At 40.0% G+C, this 22,021-nt stretch overlaps 1 protein-coding gene across 1 annotated transcript in view; it reads left to right on the top strand.

Annotated features, from left to right (window-relative positions):
• IL1RAPL1 (interleukin 1 receptor accessory protein like 1) overlaps window positions 1–22,021 on the top strand; it is a 543,875-nt gene that overhangs the window by 259,058 nt on the left and 262,796 nt on the right. The window contains exons 3-4 of the mRNA XM_088668723.1: window positions 6,072–6,258; window positions 13,266–13,419. Of these exons, the coding sequence (XP_088524849.1) occupies window positions 6,072–6,258; window positions 13,266–13,419 (341 nt within the window). The remainder of the gene's footprint in view (window positions 1–6,071; window positions 6,259–13,265; window positions 13,420–22,021) is intronic.

Below are 22,021 nucleotides of genomic sequence, written 5' to 3' on the forward strand. Positions count from 1 at the left end.
AAGCAAGGAGGCAGAGCAATAAATTCCAATCCTCTGCCCCCCCCCCCAACCACTTTAATAGCAGTAGTATTTCTGCAGTAAATTCTGCAGTAAATTTAAGTTTTCAATCAAGAGTCTTTTCACATCATTTTTCATCCTCTAAGTAACGGAATACTTTGGAACATTGCCTACTATTATAGATGGTATTTTGAGACACTTGTCTTCATTACCCATCCGTATCATTAATGAACTAAAGTTCATCCAGATTAATTGTTCTCTCTTCAATTTATAAACATGGGAAGCTAATAGGTTGGTTGATCCTCTGCTACATTAGTAATGGTAAAATATTGAAAAGGGCACTGACTGTGAGGTTTGTACCAATTTTATGATACACAATGAAAACCCCACAGGGAAATTCCATTTGGATTTTAACCACTTGAATCAGAGCCTCCAATTAACACGAAGAAAATTGCTCATAATGATCCATAATTTATTAAACACTGCATGTTGTAACCACGTTGTTCGCAAAACTGAAGAAAATAGAAGAAGAAGAAGAATCTATGTATCTTTTATTCTTCCCTCTAGAAATCATTCATTGCATTTGGCAACATGTGGACATTATACATCCTAATGGGGTTAGATCAGTGCCAAACCGATATGCTTGATCCAGAGATACCACTGCACAAATGGAAGGAACTTCCTTTCATGTTAGAGTTTGTAGTCTACCTACAACTGCCAGCACCGCCTATCCCCAATAGTCGCCCTAGAACACTGGGACTTCCTACACCTGCTTTTGGGGGGCGGCATTATTGTTGTGTGGTGGATCTTTTTATCCAGGCCTATATACAGTCATACCTTGGTTTAAGTACTCTTCGGTTTGAGTACTTTCAGTTTAAGTACTCCGCGGATCTGTCTGGAATGGATTAATCCACTTTCCATTACTTTCAATGGGAAAGTTCGCTTCAGGTTAAGTACGCTTCAGGTTAAGTACGGACTTCCAGAACCAATTACACTCATACTTCGGGTTAAGTACGCTTCAGGTTGAGTACTCTGTGGACCATCTGGAACGGATTATTCCACTTTCCATTAGTTTCAATGAGAAAGTTCACTTCAGGTTAAGTACACTTCAGGTTAAGTACGGACTTCCAGAACCAATTACACTCATACTTTGGGTTAAGTACGCTTCAGGTTGAGTACTCTGCGGACCATCTGGAACGGATTATTCCACTTTCCATTACTTTCAATGAGAAAGTTCACTTCAGGTTAAGTACGCTTCAGGTTAAGTACAGACTTCTGGAACCAATTGTGTACTTAAACCGAGGTACCACTGTATCTGGAGAGGGAGGTAGTGACGCTTTCTGTCTCTTCTGTGTATCATGTAATCCACCAAGGAGCACATGTATGAGCTTCTCCCAAACCTACAGTACATGTTTGGAACTACACTCTGTACTTTCTACTCAATAGTATTTTGCCTGTATTATCCTTGCTTCTGCATGAAACAATGCATAGCTGAGACCTTGAATCAGTAGGTAAAGCATTTTAAGCTTGTTCAACACTATGTGATCTGCTCATTGCAACCTATATTCCTCACACTTTCCTGCACTGCTTATTTTTGTGAGTTTAATACTCTGCTACCGGGGCTCTTTGTGTGCAAGCCCTGTGATCTGAAGCCAGGGAGCCAGGCGTTACTTTTTGTTATTCACCCACACATGTGGGTCCACAGGGATTCATATATCAAAGTTCCTCATGTGAAAAAGTAGATGTTTTCAGGGAGGTGGAATAATATTTAGTAAATATTTATGCCTGCATGATAATTCACATATACAGCCAAATGTCGTGCACTCTAGGGATATATTCATTGGTTTCACTTTTGTGCTGTAAGATATAAATAATAACTTTAAATCTTGGTCATCTGAAAATGAAACTAAGGCTAGAGCTTTGAAATAAAGAAACATGGATTCGGCCAGCATGTGTGCATAGAGCTCCAATCAAGTATCTTCACTACATGTATGCATTAGTTACATGCCTCAGGTGTGTTCATACATAAGCTGAACCTGTAGATGGGGGAGGATGACTTCCCAATGCAGTGGTGGTGCTATACCATCTGCCTCACAACTCCCTTTGGTTTTTATTTCAGTGCATAGGGGGCTGTCTATGGATTGTTTATGGTTATGATTGGGGGAGCTTGGTTTTAAAATGCTTCCTTTTACTGTGAACATAGGAGAAACAGACTGCACCTGGTACTACCCAGGACTTGTCTCCAGCCCATGAGACAATCAAACAAGGCTGTATATGCTGAGGAGCAAAGAATATATACATGTATCAGAAGTTAGTGGGGTACTCTTTATTGTACATTGGTCAGTCATGGTATATGATGAAGTGCCCTTAGATATCATTTTAGTGATTGAATAAAATTAAGCATTCAATGCTTTTGCATGGACAGGTGGAGTACCCCAAACCCCAGGCGACCCCCAAGCAGAACAATGACTCATGACAACTTGCTATGGGATTAAAATTGGCCACAACTTTATTAAGATTCAGATGTAGGGAGACCTTGGCTCAGGCGCTGGGCGTTCATCCCTCCCAGTCCCCTGCAAAAGAAGACTTAATTGAGGGAGTGGAGGGTGGGAGAAGCTCTGGAGACAACTGCCGCTTCCCAGGTAAGCTACACCTTCCGTTGTGTGGGCAGGGCGGTCCTTTCCCTTACCTGGCCAATCCCCTGGCTATGACTCCCCAGGCAGGATTGGGCGGTTGACTGAGGTAGGCGGAGACCCCAGGTATCCAGCCTGGGGAGGATGAAGCCAGTCCGAAGTACCGGGAGCCGCACTGGGATCCAGGGGGCTGTGCATGACCACGCAAAAGTTGCCCCCCCCATTTGATGTGGGGAGTGGTCATTGCTAGCATAAGTTACTTTATATGATAAAAGTGTGTTTGTTGCTGCTGATTTAGTTGTTGAAAATAGCATTTACCTCTCCTCCTCCCCAAGTTAAGCTGACTGAAGTGAAATTGCCTCAGGTAGTCTCTGTCATTGTGTGGTGGTTCATTCATACTCCACTTTAGAATGTGGTTCAGCATTGATTTCCCTTTTAATCTGATGGAGGAGGTAAGGAGAGGGAGCTTCCCGGCCACGCGGCGGCTTAAATGGGGTAAGCCATGCCCCCCCAGCCAACCGGAATGGTCGGCCGTGGGGAGTGATGTGGCTGGGACTCCAATGATGCGGGCAGCTTTGTCATGCCCCCCGCTGTTCACGGGGAGTGCACAAGGCCTGCCTGCAACCCCACCCCTATGGAGAAATGGCATTGCCCAGAAAATGTCACAGTCTGTCCCTTAATTCTACACAGTAGTTTCATGTTCAACAAACTGCTGGAAATTAAAATATGTACCGCAGCATCTGTTTCAGATGTATTAATAACTTTGTGACCTGAATAATATTTCCTAGATTTGGCTTTGTAGTTTGCTTAATTAGGGCTGCCATACGTCTGGACTTTTCTGGACCTTACCAGGATTTGAAAGGCGGAGTTGATATCTGGAGGTGTCCTGGTTTTTACTTTTTGAAATATGGCAACCCTAGCTTAATATATTAGCATGTGAAGCATGTACAATAGCATTTTAAGACATTTGAGCATAGATGATTCTCTTCGGCAGAATTCTTTTGTGTACTTCTCTTCCGTTATTTGCAAAACTAAAAAAAAAGGGGGGGGGAATGCAGTTTCCTTCTCATTTATATGAAAAAGGAATGTTAAATGTTTCATGTGGGATTTAAAGTTATGTTATTAAAATACATCTTGGCAAGAAATAAATAAAATACTGGGCTCCATGAATCACTCTTACAATATTGTTTATTATGCATTTGCATCTTAAGAAAGCTTGGAAAAGAGAAATATGCAAAAGATTCATTTGCACAAATATTACATGTTGTTAAACATTTCAAATGACCTAGTCTTAGAAACTGAATATAGCGAGTTTACTGATAATTCATATTTCTGGGTGATAAATCCATCTACCTCCGCACTTGTCTACTATGACAGGCTGCTGCTCTTCAAGGTCACAGTGAGACATCCTTCCTGGTTTCCATTCAGAGATTCTTATAACTGAATATGAAGGGGATAAATGCAGAGCTCTGATCACTGCAAGGCTCTGCCACTGTGTTACATCCCTCCCCAAACCTTTGCTTCAGTAGCACATAATGAACTTAACAACTGATGGCTCCAAACAAAATGGATTGTACATTACAGAGACATGAATGTTCCTTCATATTCCCTGCTGTTAAATCACTTCTCACAAGACATAATAATAGAGTGTCTCTGACTAAGTAACAGGACGACTGACAGCCATGCATCTGGGATTAGGTAGCTAAACTTTCAGGAGAAGGGAGATGGGCTGTAGGCAAGTATTGTCTACAACAGCTCTTTGGTCCATCATGTATTCCTAGAGATCAGATGCACATATTTTAGTAGGGATTCCAGAGAGCATCTCCAGCTGGCAAACAAGGTATGTGTGAAGGTTCATAGAGGAAGAAGGGCCTGGAAACACTCCTGCATTTGTTGTATTGCCTGTCCTTGATTGCCCTCAAGGAAAAGGTGGAGAGGCACTACATATCCAGGCAAATTACAATGGTGCAGATGTTTACCAGTATGCTACTGCTTTCATTTTCAAGTTAGGTATTTTCCATTTATGTAAATGAAGTTCTGTGGCTTTCTCTGCTTCCTTCATATTTTCCATTTGAAAAATGGACAAACTATAGAATGGTAAATTGTTTTCTGTGGAAGTCTTAGGGCCACTAAGACACATGGTATCTGCAAGGGCAAGCAATGAAAAATAGTTTAAATGTATTCACTGTCAGATACACATATATCAGATTAGAGGTCAAAAGGCATTTAAAGAACAGTAGGGGAAATAGTCTTTGGCTATGCTAGTACACTTTGAAGAGGGTGACCAACCTTAACATGCTGTGAAGTCACCCACAGAGAAAACCAAAATTAGAATAAAATACTTTCCCCTTTTTTTGACTTCAGCACCACAGGAATGAGAGAAGTGCAAGATAAACTCCCCTAGCTTCTCAATACAGTGGTACCTTGGGTTACAGATGCTTCAGGTTACAGACGCTTCAGGTTACAGACTCCGCTAACCCAGAAATAGTACCTCAGGTTAAGAACTTTGCTTCAGGATGAGAATAGAAATTGCGCAGCGGCGGCAGCGGGAGGCCCCATTAGCTAAAGTGGTACTTCAGGTTAAGAACAGTTTCAGGTTAAGAACGGACCTCCGGACCTTCTTAACCAGAGGTAACACTGTACATTTGCCACGAACACGTGGCAATGAAAAGCTTGTGAGAGAGTGCTTAATTATAATAGTTGAACAGGATTTTGATTTTGTAATGCAAGGTCACAGAGCCTAAGGCTGCAATCCTATGCACATTTACTTAGAAGTAAGTCCTGTTGAACTCCGGATTTTATTCAAAGTAAATGTGCATAGAATTATGCTGTAAGGTAAACAAGCTGGTAGTTCTAGTTCTTTAAAAGCAATTGCAAGTAATTGATATTCTAAGAACTGAAAGGTTCGAGAACTGTTTTTATTAAATACTATAGAAATATATACTTTATTCACTTGAAAAACTTTTTTTCTGATCTGATGAATAGCTGGGTTAGCAATCTAGCTCATGGTGTGATGGTTGAGGTTCCTGTCTGGAGCTGAAATTATTTGCTGTAAACTGATTTGTACAAGCCCTGGGAGCTGCTATAATAGTGTTTGCCAGCAGGGGAGTTATCAGTTTTGCTGGTTAATGCGTCTTAACACTGCCACTGTCTTTGAAGGAAGCTTTTTTTCCTGTAGGAAATACAGAAATAAAGGCATTTGAAGAAGGAATACCTCTAGCTTATAATGAGGAATTAAAAATATTCTTTACATTTTTTTTATATTCTTAGTGGCTAAATAAAAATTGCAAGCAAATTAATGCAAATATTAATATACCCTTTTCTTTATTGTACAGTACATAAGATTCTTGTAACTTTTTAAAAAGCGCATTATTACAATGTTTGGTGCTTTTTTTTGTTTTATTATTCACAAGACCATTATTTTTATTTGCTGTATTGCAGAAACTCTACTTACTGTATGAAAGTATCCATTTCGCTGACAGTGGGTGAAAATGACACTGGCCTCTGCTACAATTCAAAGATGAAATACTTTGAAAAAGCTGAACTTAGCAAAAGCAAGGAAATCTCATGCCCTGACATACAGGATTTCTTAATACCATATAGAGAGCCTGAAATCCTGTGGTATAAGGTAAGAAATATGAAAAGCTTTGGCTGCTTCCAACAAAATATTAAATGTTCCGATGCATTTCCAGTAATCTGAAGAATTTACTTGAACGGTAAATACAGCTTGGTGTGATTTAGAAAACTAATAAGGACACAGAGAAAGAGAGCAGCTGCAGAATACTTGCTGGGAAAGTAAAATGCCCATTTCTGTATTCAGGAATAACTGAATTTGAAATTCTTTCTCATATATCTATTCTGGTTGTTTTATTTGCCTCTCCACATACATCCTCAAGGCTATATATGCATATATCAATATGTAAAGTAATAATAAATATAGCTAGCTCTCTAGTTCTGAAATGTGAGATTTTTTAATCTAGCTCATTGTATAAAGGTGCGTTTTATCCAACAAATATCAGACATAGCTAAGCTGCCATTGCAGAATTATCTAAGGATAGTCGGCTCAACAAAGAAGACCTGATCTGCGCTTGGCTGGCCTCAACATGCACAATAGCCTAGATCAGGCATAGGCAACCTTGGCTCTCCAGATGTTTTGGAACTACAACTCCCATGATCCCTAGCTAACAGGGCCAGTTGGAATCTCGTTCCCTGTAACATGAAGCCTTTAATTTGGGTCCTGCCCTCCGGAGCAGGAGAAAAACAAGCTTATTCCATACTGCATATGAACAGCCCTTTAGATATTTGAAGATGGCTATCAAAACTCCTCTCAGTCTCCTCTCTACCAGGTTTAAAATACTTAATTCCTTCAACCGATCCTCGCAGGCTTAGTTTCCAGACCCTTGATCATCTTGGTGGCCCTCCTCTGCGCACATTCCAGCACAAGGACAAAGGGTGGGTGGCTCCATGCTGTCATAGGTTGGCAGAAGCTGGTTTTAAGGATTATAGTGTTCAAAATCTCCTGTAGCACTGAAAAATAAATGCATTCAAATTAATGTACTTCCAAAAAGCAAAGCAGTGCAAAATTTCAAACTGCACTGTTTGTTAAAAGGGTTTTCCAACTATATTTAACTTTAAAGAGTGAAGTTTATTTAAGATTCATGTAAGAGTTCCAAAACAAATGCTGGTCCTTACTTCAGCGTGAATAGTTGTGTAATTTCATAAATGGTATTACATTAGTGACACCTTATATTTTGCTTTTCCTGATATAATTAAGGCATTAATCATTCTACTTATGAATGACAATTAGGTGAAGATAATTAGGCTGGCAGGCACTTGTAACAGGGCCATCTTGGCAGTGGTCCTGCAATAATGGAATTCATTTCCTTTTATGGTTAGGCATGCCCCTTTCCTTATAGCATTTAAGTGGGCCTTGAAGACCTACCTTTTCACTAAGGCCTCTGATGTGTAATATAAGCTGGATCATAAACTGGGGGTGCTGTGCCAACATCTCCTGAATTTGCATTTCTCGTGTTTGATTGTATATTGTGTGCTGGCTTCTAGGCTAGTGTATTATTAGTGAATATGTTAAATGGTTTTATATTACATTTGGCTTATATTGCATTTTACATATATTGCATGCTCAAAAAGTGGATTATAAATCCTTTAAACAAATAAATGAGATTTTTTTTTTAAGTAGAGACTATTCCACTAGATATTTCTTCTCTTCCCCAAGATTAGCTATATTTTCCCTTTGTTGCTTTTGATAATTGTGTACTTAACAGCTGCCTATCTAGAAGTAGCTCATCAGGTGAAGCCTTCTCTGGAAGAGAGAAGCAGTCATGAGAAAATCTTTACCATTTGTATTTCTGCATGTCACACAGCCCAGGGGCCCTGTCAGGAAAAAGATGTCAACGCTAACTGCTGTCTGCTTGACTGTAAAGCATATTCCTTTCACTCTTAGTACAGAAGTCCCAACTGTAATGTTAATGTACAAGGAACTTTCTAACCTTTTCAGGGATGTGAAATCTCTGACTGGTATCCAAACTGTTGTCATGGTGATGAGTTCTTTGAGCTTTTTCTATCTAATGGAAAATAAGTTAGCATTGTGGTGGCTCAGCATGTTTGCAAAATCATAAAGTACCTCAAGATGTTTCCTAAGGCACTTTCAGATATTACATAATCAGCCCAAATTAGCAGCACTTCACCAAAGAGAAAGCTGATATAAAGCTTTAAAAAACTTTGTTGCTTTAAAAAACACTTTTGTTTCTTAGAACAAGTGACCCATAGATTGTATAATCCATGGTTATCAGATTACTTGGTCCTGCATCAAATCAGCATGATATTGATCTAAAACTAGTCTTCTCCCATTAATACAATCCAAATGAGGCTACATGATACCTTTGTGGATAATACAGATTGACACAAAAAAGTTCTGCCCACATTTTGAAGTAAACTGACTTAATTCATCAGTCCCATATTTATGTCAGTCAGATTATGTACTTTTCTGAATTCTACAACACAGTTTCACAAAATAGATACACGTTTATGGGGGAAATGAATACAAATGTGAATTTTAAGGGGAAATGGATTAGAACACAATAAAAATTGCATATTTTGGAGAAATAGCAGCTGGTGGGGCAGCACAGGATTAGGGCAGCATTGTTTGCCTGGGTTCCCAATGTGAAGGTTTAGTTTATGGGGTGTAATTTATTGTTGTTGTTTGACTATCATGGTCATATCAACCACACTAGTACAATATTAAAGAACAACATCAAGCTAAATATATCTTTACATTAAAATATGCCCATAATAATAGTATACAGAAGTTTAAAAATGTTAAAATACAAAAGGCTAAAGGAACTAATATGTTTTTTAAAAAATCAAATTAAATCTTTGCAGTTCACCATATTAATGTCAATAAAATTCCTCTTTTGCTTTTTGGCCACTGCAAATCTCACGACTGTCACAAATTTGTCATAGACAGCAAATGTGTGATTTTTGCTTAATTATCACCATTGGGTATCTTACTTGAAAAATTCAGAATAAATGTCACCCTCGGCTCAGAATACAAAGAGAAATATAATAAATAATTCTGAAGATTTCCCACTGCTTGAGTACCTCATACCCATGTGGAAGTTGCTGGGAAGGAGAGGCAGTGAGGAGACTGAAGCACTGCAGGTGCAACATCAGGAATGTTGGATTGCTCAGAGCTCCCCTTCTCCCTCTTGGTTACCGGCACCGACTGCCATGTTGGGAAGCCAGGTAACATAACTCCACCCTTTACACTTCACCGGTTGCTCCTGTTTTGGAGGACAAATGCTCCTGATTAGACCCAGCCAATATAATAATAATAATAATAATAATAATAATAATAATAATAATAATAAATTTATACCCCACCCATCTGACTGGGCTTCCCCTGCCACTCTGGGTGGCTTCCAACAAACATTAAAATACATCACATATCACAGATTAAAAACTTTCCTAAACAGGGCTGCCTTTGGTATTTTCTAAATGTCAGGTAGTTGTTTATCTCTCTGACCTCTAATGGGAGGGTGTTCCACAGGGTGGGTGCCACTACCAAGAAGGCCCTCTGCCTGGTTCCCTGTAGCTTTGCTTTTCGCAGTGAGGGAACCTCCAGAAGGCTCTCGGCGCTGGACCTCAGTGTCCGGGCAGAACGATGGGGGTGGAGACGTTCCTTCAGGTATACTGGACCGAGGCCGTTTAGGGCTTTAAAGGTCAGCACCAACACTTTGAATTGTGCTCGGAAACGTACTGGGAGCCAATGTAGGTCTTTCAAGACCGGTGTTATGTGGTCTCAGCGGCCGCTCTCAGTCACCAGTCTAGTTGCCGCATTCTGGATAAGTTGTAGTTTCCGGGTCACCTTCAAAGGTAGCCTCACTTAGAGTGCATTGCAGTAATCCAAGCGAGAGATAACCAACTATCACCCAGTCTCAAATCTGCCATTCCTGGGCAAGGTGATTGAGCGGTTGGTTGCTGAACAACTCCAGGTCCCCCTGGAAGAAGCGGACCATTTGGATCCCTTCCAGTCGGGATTCAGGCCTCACCATGGGACTGAAACTGCCTTGGTCACGCTGGTCGATGATCTCCGGCGAGCTAGGGACAAAGGTGAGAGCTGTTTCCTAGTTCTTCTGGATCTCTCAGTGGCTTTTGACACCATCAACCATAACATCCTTCTGGACCGTCTAGAGGGGCTGGGAGCTGGGGGCACTGTTATACAGTGGTTCCGCTCCTTTCTCTGAGGCCGTGTCCAGAAAGTGGCGTTGGGGGATGAGTGTTCAGACACCTGGGCACTCACTTATGGGGTGCCTCAGGGTTCTGTCCTCTCCCCCATGCTTTCTAACATCTATATGCAGCCGCTGGGAGAGATCATCAGGGGGGTTGGGCTGGGTGTTCATCAGTATGCGGATGATACCCAGCTCTACCTCTCTTTCAAATCAGAACCAGTGAGGGCGGTGAATGTCCTGTGTGAGTGCCTGGAGGCAGTTGGAGGATGGATGGCGGTTAGTGGATTGAGGTTGAATCCTAACAAGACAGAAGTACTGTTTGTGGGGGACAGGGGGCGGGCAGGTGTTGAGGACTCCCTGTGTCCAGGGCAGCTGTCTATCAGCTCCATCTGGTACGCAGGCTGAGACCCTACCTGCCTGCGGACTGTCTCGCCAGAGTGGTGCATGCTCTGGTTATCTCCTGCTTGGATTACTACAATGCGCTCTACGTGGGGCTACCTTTAAAGGTGACCCGGAAACTGCAACTAATCCAGAATGTGGCAGCTAGACTGGTGACTGGGAGCGGCCGCCGAGACTATATAACACCGGTCCTGAGAGATCTACACTGGCTGCCAGTACGTTTCCGAGCACAATTCAAAGTGTTGGTGTTGACCTTTAAAGCCCTAAACGGCCTCGGTCCAGTATACCTGAAGGAGCGTCTCCACCCCCACTGAGATCCAGCACAGAGGGCCTTCTGGCGGTTCCCTCATTGCGAGAAGTGAGGTTACGGGGAACCAGACAGAGAGCTTCTCGGTAGCAGCACCCGCCCTGTAGAACATCCTTCCATCAGATGTCAAGGAAATAAGCAGCTATCCTGAAGACATCTGAAGGCAGCCCTGTTTAGGGAAGCTTTTAATATTTAATGCTGTATTGTTTTAATATTCGATTGGGAGCCGCTCAGAGTAGCTGGCGAGACTTAGCCAGAGTCACTGGGGAGACTCAGCCAGATGGACGCGGTATAAATAATAAATTATTATTATTATTAGTAGTAGTAGTAGTAGTAGTATTAGTATTATTATAAAATTCATTCATCTTAAGTCCAACTTTTTCATGCTTTAAAAATAAATCACAAAAACTGAAATGGAAAGGAGTGTCCATCCACAGAGGCGAAGCCTTGCCCCTTAACAGTCCACATTGCAATTTTCCCTACCGTGTTTCCCCCTTTTTAAGTCGTAGCCATAATATAAGACATAGCAGGATTTCTAAGCAGTTGCGCGATATAAGCCATAACCCGAAAATAAGACATAGTGATAGACCCTTCCCCCCTCCCGCCAGCCAACTCTCCCCCATAAAAATCTCTCCCCATTTTACTGTCGCTCCAAAGACACGTATTTCTTTTAAAAGCTTGTAAAAATGCACCGTAGAGCCGTTCCTGCAGCCTCGTGATTCCCCCTCCTGTTTCTGTAAGCATTTTTTAAAATACCTGTAAAAGGATTCCAAAATATTTTTTTTTAGCTAGGCTGTGTGAGCTCTGCTTGCTTGGTGAAGAGGAGAAAAGTGGCATTTGCGGTGGGGAGAAGATGAAAGCACGAGGGAAAAAAGAGGGGCGATTGAAGACGCTGCCTTCCCCTTTAGGGAGAGACTCTGTGTGCGCGTCTCTCTCTCCCCCCCCCGCCTCTCTCTCTCTCTCACACACACACACAGCCCACCTCTCGCTTCCCCCCACCTTTCCCCCTTTTAATAGCCTTTTAAAAAGTGAGGATTCTTTTTTCTTTCCATTGCTTGTCTGTAGAGCTTCCCCTTTAAGGATTTGTACCGGTACCGGGATCGCTGCCGGTGGCGCAGTCCTTGCCTTGGGGATTAAGGACTTTCCCCTTCTCGCTGTTTAGGAGCTGCTAAACACTGCCCTACACCCTACACAAAAGTTAACATTTTGTGGGTAAGAGAAACACGGACGGGTTGTTAGGACCAGCAGATTATCTCACCCCGCTTTCTGCTGGCTCAATTGCTACTTAATTGCTACCATTTACCATCTTAATTGCTGCTCAGCTGGCTTCTTTGTTTTGTACAGTATCTCAGCCGGTAGCCTCTTTGCTATCAGTGCTACAAAGTGCTACATTGTTGGAACTTTCGCTCTTAAGTCTTGGGCAGTTGGCTGGCTGGTAGAGATCCTTATTTGCTTTAGTATAGGCTACTGCTACGACTGCATCACACAAATAGATTCCATTATACTGTACTGGTTTAAATTTAAGAAGCTCCAGTGTAGCAGATTGCTATTAAGTGAGTCCCCACCTGGGAGGGGAGAGAGAGAGAGCAGCCCTTCGGAGGAGCTCCTTCCCTCCCTCACGAACATCCCAGGGCCGGGGAGAGAGGGCTGGGCCAGCGATGCACACACCTCCCTTCCCTCAGACTCCCTCTCATGGAGCTTGGTGGTGGCTGTTGCCCGTCATTTTCTTTCAGTCAAGAGTCCTGCCCCGCAGGGAGACAGGGAGCAAGAGGGGCACTGCTCCTGATGTAATAAAAATACCGGTAAGACATTCCCTGAAAATAAGCCACCCAGTGTTTTTTTGAGGAAAAAAAGTGATAAGACGGTGTCTTAAAATGTGGGAAAGACGGTAGTACCTACGAACCATTAGCCATCTCAGCTTGCCTATTGGGCAAATACAAAACATGCACAATAAGCCCCTCTTGGCCAAATTAGGTGCATAGTTTTATGCGAAAAACTGAAATCAAGCGCCTTCAAAAGCTGTGAACGTGATCCAAAATAGTTTCTAGTTTACAGAACTAATGAACTTTTTTTGGTTTGGGGCCACCTTTCTAAAAGCTTGCTATTTTGGAAATGAATCCGCCTTTCAGATTTAAGTACAAGGACTGTAGTCACTGAGGCACTGTAATTATCTTTGCACAGGAATGCCAAGTCACAACCTGGAGGCCAAGCATCATATTCAAGAAGGATGTTCTTGTTATCCAGGAGGTCAGAGAAGATGACATTGGAAATTACACATGCGAATTAAAATATGGAATGTTTTTTGTCAGAAGAACTACAGAATTAACAGTTACAGGTAATCAGAGATTCCCAGTATTCATTTTTGACAATGAGGAAAGGTCTTATTTTGGATCTCTCACTAGTTTTCCATTTTTGCTGATATGGTTGCTTTTTTTCAATTGTTAGGTTTCTTAGTGTGGTTTTGCAGCATTCTAAAAGTCTGAAATGGGCTTGAATCTGTTTACAAGAGTTGCAGGTAGTTCACTCTCTTTAAGGCAAAGTAAAAAGAGTTCTAGAAGGTCTTTGTGAGTTTGTGTCCTGAAATTAATGCCATTGAAGTATGAAAGCTGTTGTAGAACAGGTTTGTATAATCAGAAAAATTGCATGATGGAGAAGCATATCTCTGGTGACTCAAAACAATATTCTAAGTAAAGGTATTAACCAATGTATGCATAATCACAAACATAACAACTCACATCCAGGAATATAGTTGGGGTGGAATAAATAATTCAGGTGCTTTTTATACTGGCCATATTTCTATTGAGTATGAGTATTCAAAAATTGGTGTCACATATTGCTTGATGGAGTAATTTTGTGTATATTAAATACTTGATTTCCTTGAGTTTCATCAAGAAAACCCATTGTGGGAATAAGGAGGAGGACTTAAAAACTTTCTGGTAAGTTTTTCATTCCATAAAGAACTACTGTTTGTTCTGACATAAGTATATCATAGGAGTCTTTTCATCTTAAAAAATGTTCTAATACTTTTTCAACCTTCTTCAGCTCTCTATTTCTAGATAGTATTCAGTTAAAATAGCAATTAAAATATTATTTCTATAATTATTTTATTATTGGATAAGATTGCTAACATTTATTTTAGCAAATTAACAAAATAAGGAGCTTATGGCAGGAAATGGTGAAGTACTGAAAGTTTGCTATCTGTTAAAGACTGGAACAATGGAGACATAAAAGGAGGGAGTAGGCAAGTAAAATAAAATAAATATGCATAAACTCCTTTTTCTGAACCTTTCTGCTCTCTGTTATTTTGGACTGTTTTATTTCACTCTGCACAAAATGAGAGGAAGGGCTGTGGCAAATTGTTTTGGCACTGCTTCAAACCCTGCGCTGACCATGCTGCTGCAGTTTCACCAATTTTACTTTTCCTTTGGTGTCCTAAATCTTGTTTGCTCAGGTGTTTGTACAGCAGTAACGTCCAATGAGATAAACTACTGATATAGTGGTGAAGTGATCTATTTTTTTAAAAAAAAAACCCACACACACATGGAAAATGAGTTCTCCCAATATATTCAATCTTTCTTTCTTTTTAAAGGAATTAATAGTTGTGATTTATTCCTGGTTGAGATGTATATGAAAAGTTTATTGTGATGTTATATCGTGTCAAATTTATAATGATTATGTTTAAATCATTCACGTAACTTAAGAAGTATAGATCCATGCCGGTTTATCATCATCACAACTTAAGCCTGGGGAGAATGTTCTTTGTCGAGCGCATGCATGAGTTAGAATTTGACTCTATGCTTATTCAGTCTATTTGGCCCAGTTCTGTTGTTATTCACTCCTGTCTTGAATACCTGAGCAGCCCCACTTATGACCCTGGGCATGCCTGGTATGGCATATGTGTGCATAGCATGGTTGTCTGAAGCAAAGGAGCCTTTGCACATATATAGGAAGCTGTATACAGGAGGTTTTCTTGCATGCAACGAGATGTGCAAAGGCCCCCTTGCTACAGACACCTGTGGTGTATGGGCAGACGTTGAAGGAGAAGCATGCAACCTTGGGGTCTTGGTCCTTCCTCCTGTGCTGTTCAGCATGGAGATGAAGAACATCCAGTGATGGTGGTTTTTGTTGTTCTGAATCCCAGATTGTATGCATTGATATCTTCAAGTAGATATTCATTATATACCGTATTTTTCCGTGTATAAGACTAGGTTTTTTCCCTTTAAAATAATGTCAAAAATTAGAGGGCATCTTATACACGGGGCCATCTCCCCCCATTTTCTTAAATCTGAGCCCCCAAAATAGGGGGCATCTTATACATGGTGGCATCTTATAGATAGAAAAATAAAAATATGGTATATTGATTTGGGTGGTAGATACAAGTATGATCACCCCTCCCTCCCCCCCCGCAAAAAAAATACAAATACACACATTTCTAGAAAGATCAAAGAACTGGTCATTTAACTTTGGGTCTTTTAGACATAGTCTAAATCCTTTGTAAGCAGTCACCTGCAACATCCAAGTGCAGGTTAGCATTTGTGAATACTGAAATGTTACTTGTTCAACAAGCTACTTCACTTTGGTACTTAAGCCTACTACTGTTGTTTGATTTATAAATGTATGTACAATGTTCTCCAGCTGCATGGATTCTATATATTCACAAACAGCTCCTGCAGAGACTAATTACATAGTTCTTTTCTCATAGAATTGGAAGTGCCAAAACTGATGGAATGGGACCTTGCTTGTGTGACTGAGTTATTTAAACATTCTTGCAGGCCTTTCCCAAGCAGCTGGGAGAAGATAGAAAAGTCGCTTTAGATAAACTTTAAACATTTGTTTGTCTATTAACATTTTATTTTATAGCGAGTTTACTGATAATTCATATTTCTGGGTGATAAATCCATCTACCTCCGCACTTGTCTACTATGACAGGCTGCTGCTCTTCAAGGTCACAGTGAGACATCCTTCCTGGTTTCCATTCAGAGATTCTTATAACTGAATATGAAGGGGATAAATGCAGAGCTCTGATCACTGCAAGGCTCTGCCACTGTGTTACATCCCTCCCCAAACCTTTGCTTCAGTAGCACATAATGAACTTAACAACTGATGGCTCCAAACAAAATGGATTGTACATTACAGAGACATGAATGTTCCTTCATATTCCCTGCTGTTAAATCACTTCTCACAAGACATAATAATAGAGTGTCTCTGACTAAGTAACAGGACGACTGACAGCCATGCATCTGGGATTAGGTAGCTAAACTTTCAGGAGAAGGGAGATGGGCTGTAGGCAAGTATTGTCTACAACAGCTCTTTGGTCCATCATGTATTCCTAGAGATCAGATGCACATATTTTAGTAGGGATTCCAGAGAGCATCTCCAGCTGGCAAACAAGGTATGTGTGAAGGTTCATAGAGGAAGAAGGGCCTGGAAACACTCCTGCATTTGTTGTATTGCCTGTCCTTGATTGCCCTCAAGGAAAAGGTGGAGAGGCACTACATATCCAGGCAAATTACAATGGTGCAGATGTTTACCAGTATGCTACTGCTTTCATTTTCAAGTTAGGTATTTTCCATTTATGTAAATGAAGTTCTGTGGCTTTCTCTGCTTCCTTCATATGCTTATTCAGTCTATTTGGCCCAGTTCTGTTGTTATTCACTCCTGTCTTGAATACCTGAGCAGCCCCACTTATGACCCTGGGCATGCCTGGTATGGCATATGTGTGCATAGCATGGTTGTCTGAAGCAAAGGAGCCTTTGCACATATATAGGAAGCTGTATACAGGAGGTTTTCTTGCATGCAACGAGATGTGCAAAGGCCCCCTTGCTACAGACACCTGTGGTGTATGGGCAGACGTTGAAGGAGAAGCATGCAACCTTGGGGTCTTGGTCCTTCCTCCTGTGCTGTTCAGCATGGAGATGAAGAACATCCAGTGATGGTGGTTTTTGTTGTTCTGAATCCCAGATTGTATGCATTGATATCTTCAAGTAAATATTCATTATATACCGTATTTTTCCGTGTATAAGACTAGGTTTTTTCCCTTTAAAATAATGTCAAAAATTAGAGGGCATCTTATACACGGGGCCATCTCCCCCCATTTTCTTAAATCTGAGCCCCCAAAATAGGGGGCATCTTATACATGGTGGCATCTTATAGATAGAAAAATAAAAATATGGTATATTGATTTGGGTGGTAGATACAAGTATGATCACCCCTCCCTCCCCCCCCGCAAAAAAAATACAAATACACACATTTCTAGAAAGATCAAAGAACTGGTCATTTAACTTTGGGTCTTTTAGACATAGTCTAAATCCTTTGTAAGCAGTCACCTGCAACATCCAAGTGCAGGTTAGCATTTGTGAATACTGAAATGTTACTTGTTCAACAAGCTACTTCACTTTGGTACTTAAGCCTACTACTGTTGTTTGATTTATAAATGTATGTACAATGTTCTCCAGCTGCATGGATTCTATATATTCACAAACAGCTCCTGCAGAGACTAATTACATAGTTCTTTTCTCATAGAATTGGAAGTGCCAAAACTGATGGAATGGGACCTTGCTTGTGTGACTGAGTTATTTAAACATTCTTGCAGGCCTTTCCCAAGCAGCTGGGAGAAGATAGAAAAGTCGCTTTAGATAAACTTTAAACATTTGTTTGTCTATTAACATTTTAAAACTATCAATTATTTATTTTTGATCCCACCCTTTATCCAAGGAATTCTGGGTGGCATACATGAGTGATCTTCCACCCATTTTATCCTTGTGAGGTTTGCTAGACTACCAGATAGTGGCTGCCTCAAGGTCACCCCTTCAGGTTCTCACCGAGTAGAGATATGAACCCATGTCCCACTGATTCTCTAACCGTTGTAGCAGCCTCAACCTGCAACAATAACCTCTACAGCAAATGGGAAATCTTCATATTTAGAGTTGGCATGCTTCTGAATGTCAGAAGCTGTGGCGAATGGTTTCCACACACTTCTGAGGTTTCTAGAGGAGGATTACTGTCAGAAAATAGGCTATTTGGCTGGAAGGATCTGGTGCGTGATTCAGCATGGCCATCTTATATTTCTATGAAGGAGTGCAACAATAAATCAAGTACACATCTGGTAGTCTTTAAGAGAGAAATGTTTCATATAATTACAGGGCACACAGCCTGAGTAAAATGATCAAGGAAGTCCTAGTTGTATTAAATTCATTTTCATGCATCTCTATGACAGCCAGATTAAAAGGAGAAGAAGGGGTTGCTATAAATGTCCTTTTATATTAATGGGTCAGCAGTGATCCTTCAGCATTTACATTTATTTTCAATTTATCTAGCTGAAATGTTGAATTTTGTGCACCTTTACTTTCTTCTAAGACACCTTTAGATAGAATGGTTTTGACATAATGTTCTTAGGTATATAGCTAAATTCAGTATTATGTATGGAACACTAACATATCTTTGCTGAAGGGAAATTATACCCCCTCCCCCTGATGATAATACGTTGCTACTTGTCTGCAGCAATATACTATCAAGGCATCTTTAATGTAAATATATTGAAAGCGTAATAAAATTCAGATTGCCTTGAAATCTTCTTGGCTGATAATAAATTACACTATTAGGGCAGAGGAATATTGCTTTCTCACTAAAGAAACAGTAGTCATAACTGTAAATGGGAAAGATAAAGTGTGATGACTTGTAACAATATGACTCCAGCTAGATACAGTTGTATTTAACTTGTAAGAGCTTTAAAAGATCACTTTCCATTTATTACATATTATGTTGCCTAAATGTGCTGCATTAAATGTCACAGAAGTTTACACACTTTTATAAAGGAAACAGAAAAGCTGTAGATCAAGAATTAAATTTCCCCCTTTTCTATGGCAGGAGCATTTTCTGAACTGCTATTAAATGATGTGACTTAATTGAGAGATATTTCAGTGGCCATTATAATTAAAGGTTGTTGGCAGCTAATAAATGTTAGCATGTGAAGCATCACAAGTACTGCAGAACTACACAGAGGCTATTAAATGCAACATTCACCCACAGTTTCAAAGCCTGACAGATAAACGAGAAGATGAATCAGAGTTGTGTGTTTGTGACCTGGAATACATGCAGTAGCCTCAGTCACCTTGTAGTGTTAAGGTAAATGCAGTCCTGTAGCCATCAAAATTCTAAAACACCAAGAGAATCGCCAGAGTACTGCCATTTAAATTTGCTATTTGAAATGCAAATATTTTTAATCCCAGTCTAGTTTAAACCTGTCCAGTTTTGGTCATGGCTTTACCCTACACTTTGCTTCATAATCAAAGTGGTGAGAGTGAGATGAATGTCTCTATGGAGCTTGGTAGAACTCTATACTCTTCTACCAGTGTCTAGCTTCTAAATGGGCATACAGAAAACCTAGTATAACATTCATACTCTATATCTTTTACCTTAAAATAAGAAATCAAAACTTACTTTTTGTCCCTTGCCCCTTTCATAATCTAGCCATTTAGCATTGTCCTTTATATTCTGCTTCCTAGCCTTTAAATCTTCCTATTTGTGTCTAGATTCCTGGATTAGCAAGATGGGGAACAGCTAAATTTTTCCCTTCCACCCCCATGAGCGGCAGCACAATGAATGCTTCCAAAGCTTCCTTTTGATCAAGACATTCTGTGCTCTAGATATTCCAATGGGCTTTTAATAGCTTCAAAAAATAGATTTGTACCATCTTTATCTGCAGTGCTTAATCTCATCCCAGGGACCTAGGAAACATGGTGCAATAGAAGTTGTAATAAAAGTCTCCCTGACAATGTATCAAACAAATATGTGATATGATAGTTAGACAAGCAGAAAAAGTCCAGTAATAGAATCATAGAATTGTAGAGTTGGAAGGGGACCCATGAAACATCTAGTCCAATCCCCTGCAATGCAGGAATCTCAATTAAAGCATACATCCAATCATCCTCTAAATTGATTTTCCACTAAATAAACTCTGTCTTTCATGATGTGAGTGTCTTATTCACTCCTAGTAGTATCGACAGTATGAAGTCAATATAAGCTAATAATTTTAATAAGTACATTCGAACTGCTAACATACTTTCAACATATAAAGATGTCCTTCCCCTCTGATTAACCAAGGAAACCGATTGTGCAAATTTTGCATATTATCCTTTATATTAATAATGTTTATATTGATAGAACATGCAAAAAAGTGATCTTGATAGAACTATATGCACAATTAAATGGATTCCTTTTGTTCAGTCCTTTACTAATAGTATATATGTGCATTGACAAAACACCACCCAAAGACCAACCTGATGTTCTGGAATACAAAGTTGCCATATTGGGTAGTGTTTAACCAACCTGCCTATCAGTAAATGCCGAATAAAACTAATTAATTGTTTCAGAGACCAGATCTATATGGGCTTGAAATGGGTGTAAGATATCATTGTAGTTGGAAGAAATGTCTATTTTAGATATCATGGAAGCATTACATTTTGTTTGTTTGCTACCACTGCATAACTCAAAGCTGAGGCAAGCAGTGTATGTACAGTCTGAATCTACAAAATTGTGGAGGTGGGGCTGAATGGAGGATTCCTAATTAATCGGTTCCAGTTTTCAAACAAGAGCAGGTGCTTCGGAATTCCAAACGGCAGGAAGAAATTTGGATGAGGATATTTTAGAAGCATCCTATGTAGAAAGAAAAATATGTCTTCTGCTAATAATCCTCTGGTTGAATAAGATTCCACAAAAAATAAATAAATTCAGTCTTAAGGTACCCACGATGCTTCTTATCTAACCTTCATAAATGCAGTTAAGTGACATTTGATGTTAATGTTTCCTATTATAGTGGCAGAATTAGGAGATTTAATTTTTATATTACATTCCCCTAGAGTACGGTAAACTCAACAGCAATGTCCTTACAGTATCATTTATTATTTACCCTCCCTTCCCTTGAAACTTCGGATAATTGGTGTACACAGAGTACAGAATACTCCTAAGGGAGTAATATGAGATGGTGTTCTAATAAACAAGGTATCTAGGCTGCTCATATCCAAAGCTGATCGTTTACTTGTAAGCATGGTTGCTCAGTTCATAATTAGTTCCTATCTTGCAAATGTCAATAAATATGCAAATATAGGGATTACACAAACACTTGTAAAATTTAGGAATAGAGATTTATCCAATGTGAAAACATGATTAAATGAATTACTTAGGTTTTTCCATGACACTTTGTCACAATATGCATACACACACATAATATGCTTGATGCAAAAAAGTAGTAAGAAGATAATAGTGGTTTCTCTGAACTGATGGCTATTAATACAATGATTTTGAAAAAGAAAAAGAAAGTCACAATGTAAAGTCAGAGTAACAAACCATCACTGAAGACATGGAGCTTTTTCACTAGATTGTAACCAGAATATCTCTGCTGGTGCTCTGTTTCTGTGTTAAGTAATCATGTGTGAGGGAGTGCTTTATGGATGAACATGTTAGATCCACTTCCAATCCTCATTGCTGTTCTTGTTACTCTACACAAACTGGACGATGACCATCTGAAGTAGGTAATGGAGGACTGCACATATTTTAGAAACTTCATTTTCTTAAAGTGCTGACGGCTTCCCATTTCAGAAGGTTGTATTCCAACTCATTAAATGTGATCAGGACAGTGATGGAGGGGGGCTATAATATGCTCATCCTTCTGCCCCTACCCCACAACACACAAATTTACTTGAGCCAGAACCAAGAACACCTGAAGAGGATTTCTTTATACCTTCCTCTTTTTTAATAAATATTGGAGTTAATTGTGAATAAACAGAGTATTTTATTAATTTAGTCTGAATGCTAAAAATTGACCTGTGAAATCAATTGGCACAGGACATAATGATAGTCACAAGCACAGATTTTTTTTTAAAAAAAAGATTGTGAAAGTTCTGTCTGCTGACATGGATTCGGCTCTCTGAAAGCTGAGA

The sequence above is a fragment of the Zootoca vivipara genome, chromosome 4 (assembly GCF_965207765.1).
Source record: "Zootoca vivipara chromosome 4, rZooViv2.hap1.1, whole genome shotgun sequence".
Taxonomy (NCBI): domain Eukaryota; kingdom Metazoa; phylum Chordata; class Lepidosauria; order Squamata; family Lacertidae; genus Zootoca; species Zootoca vivipara.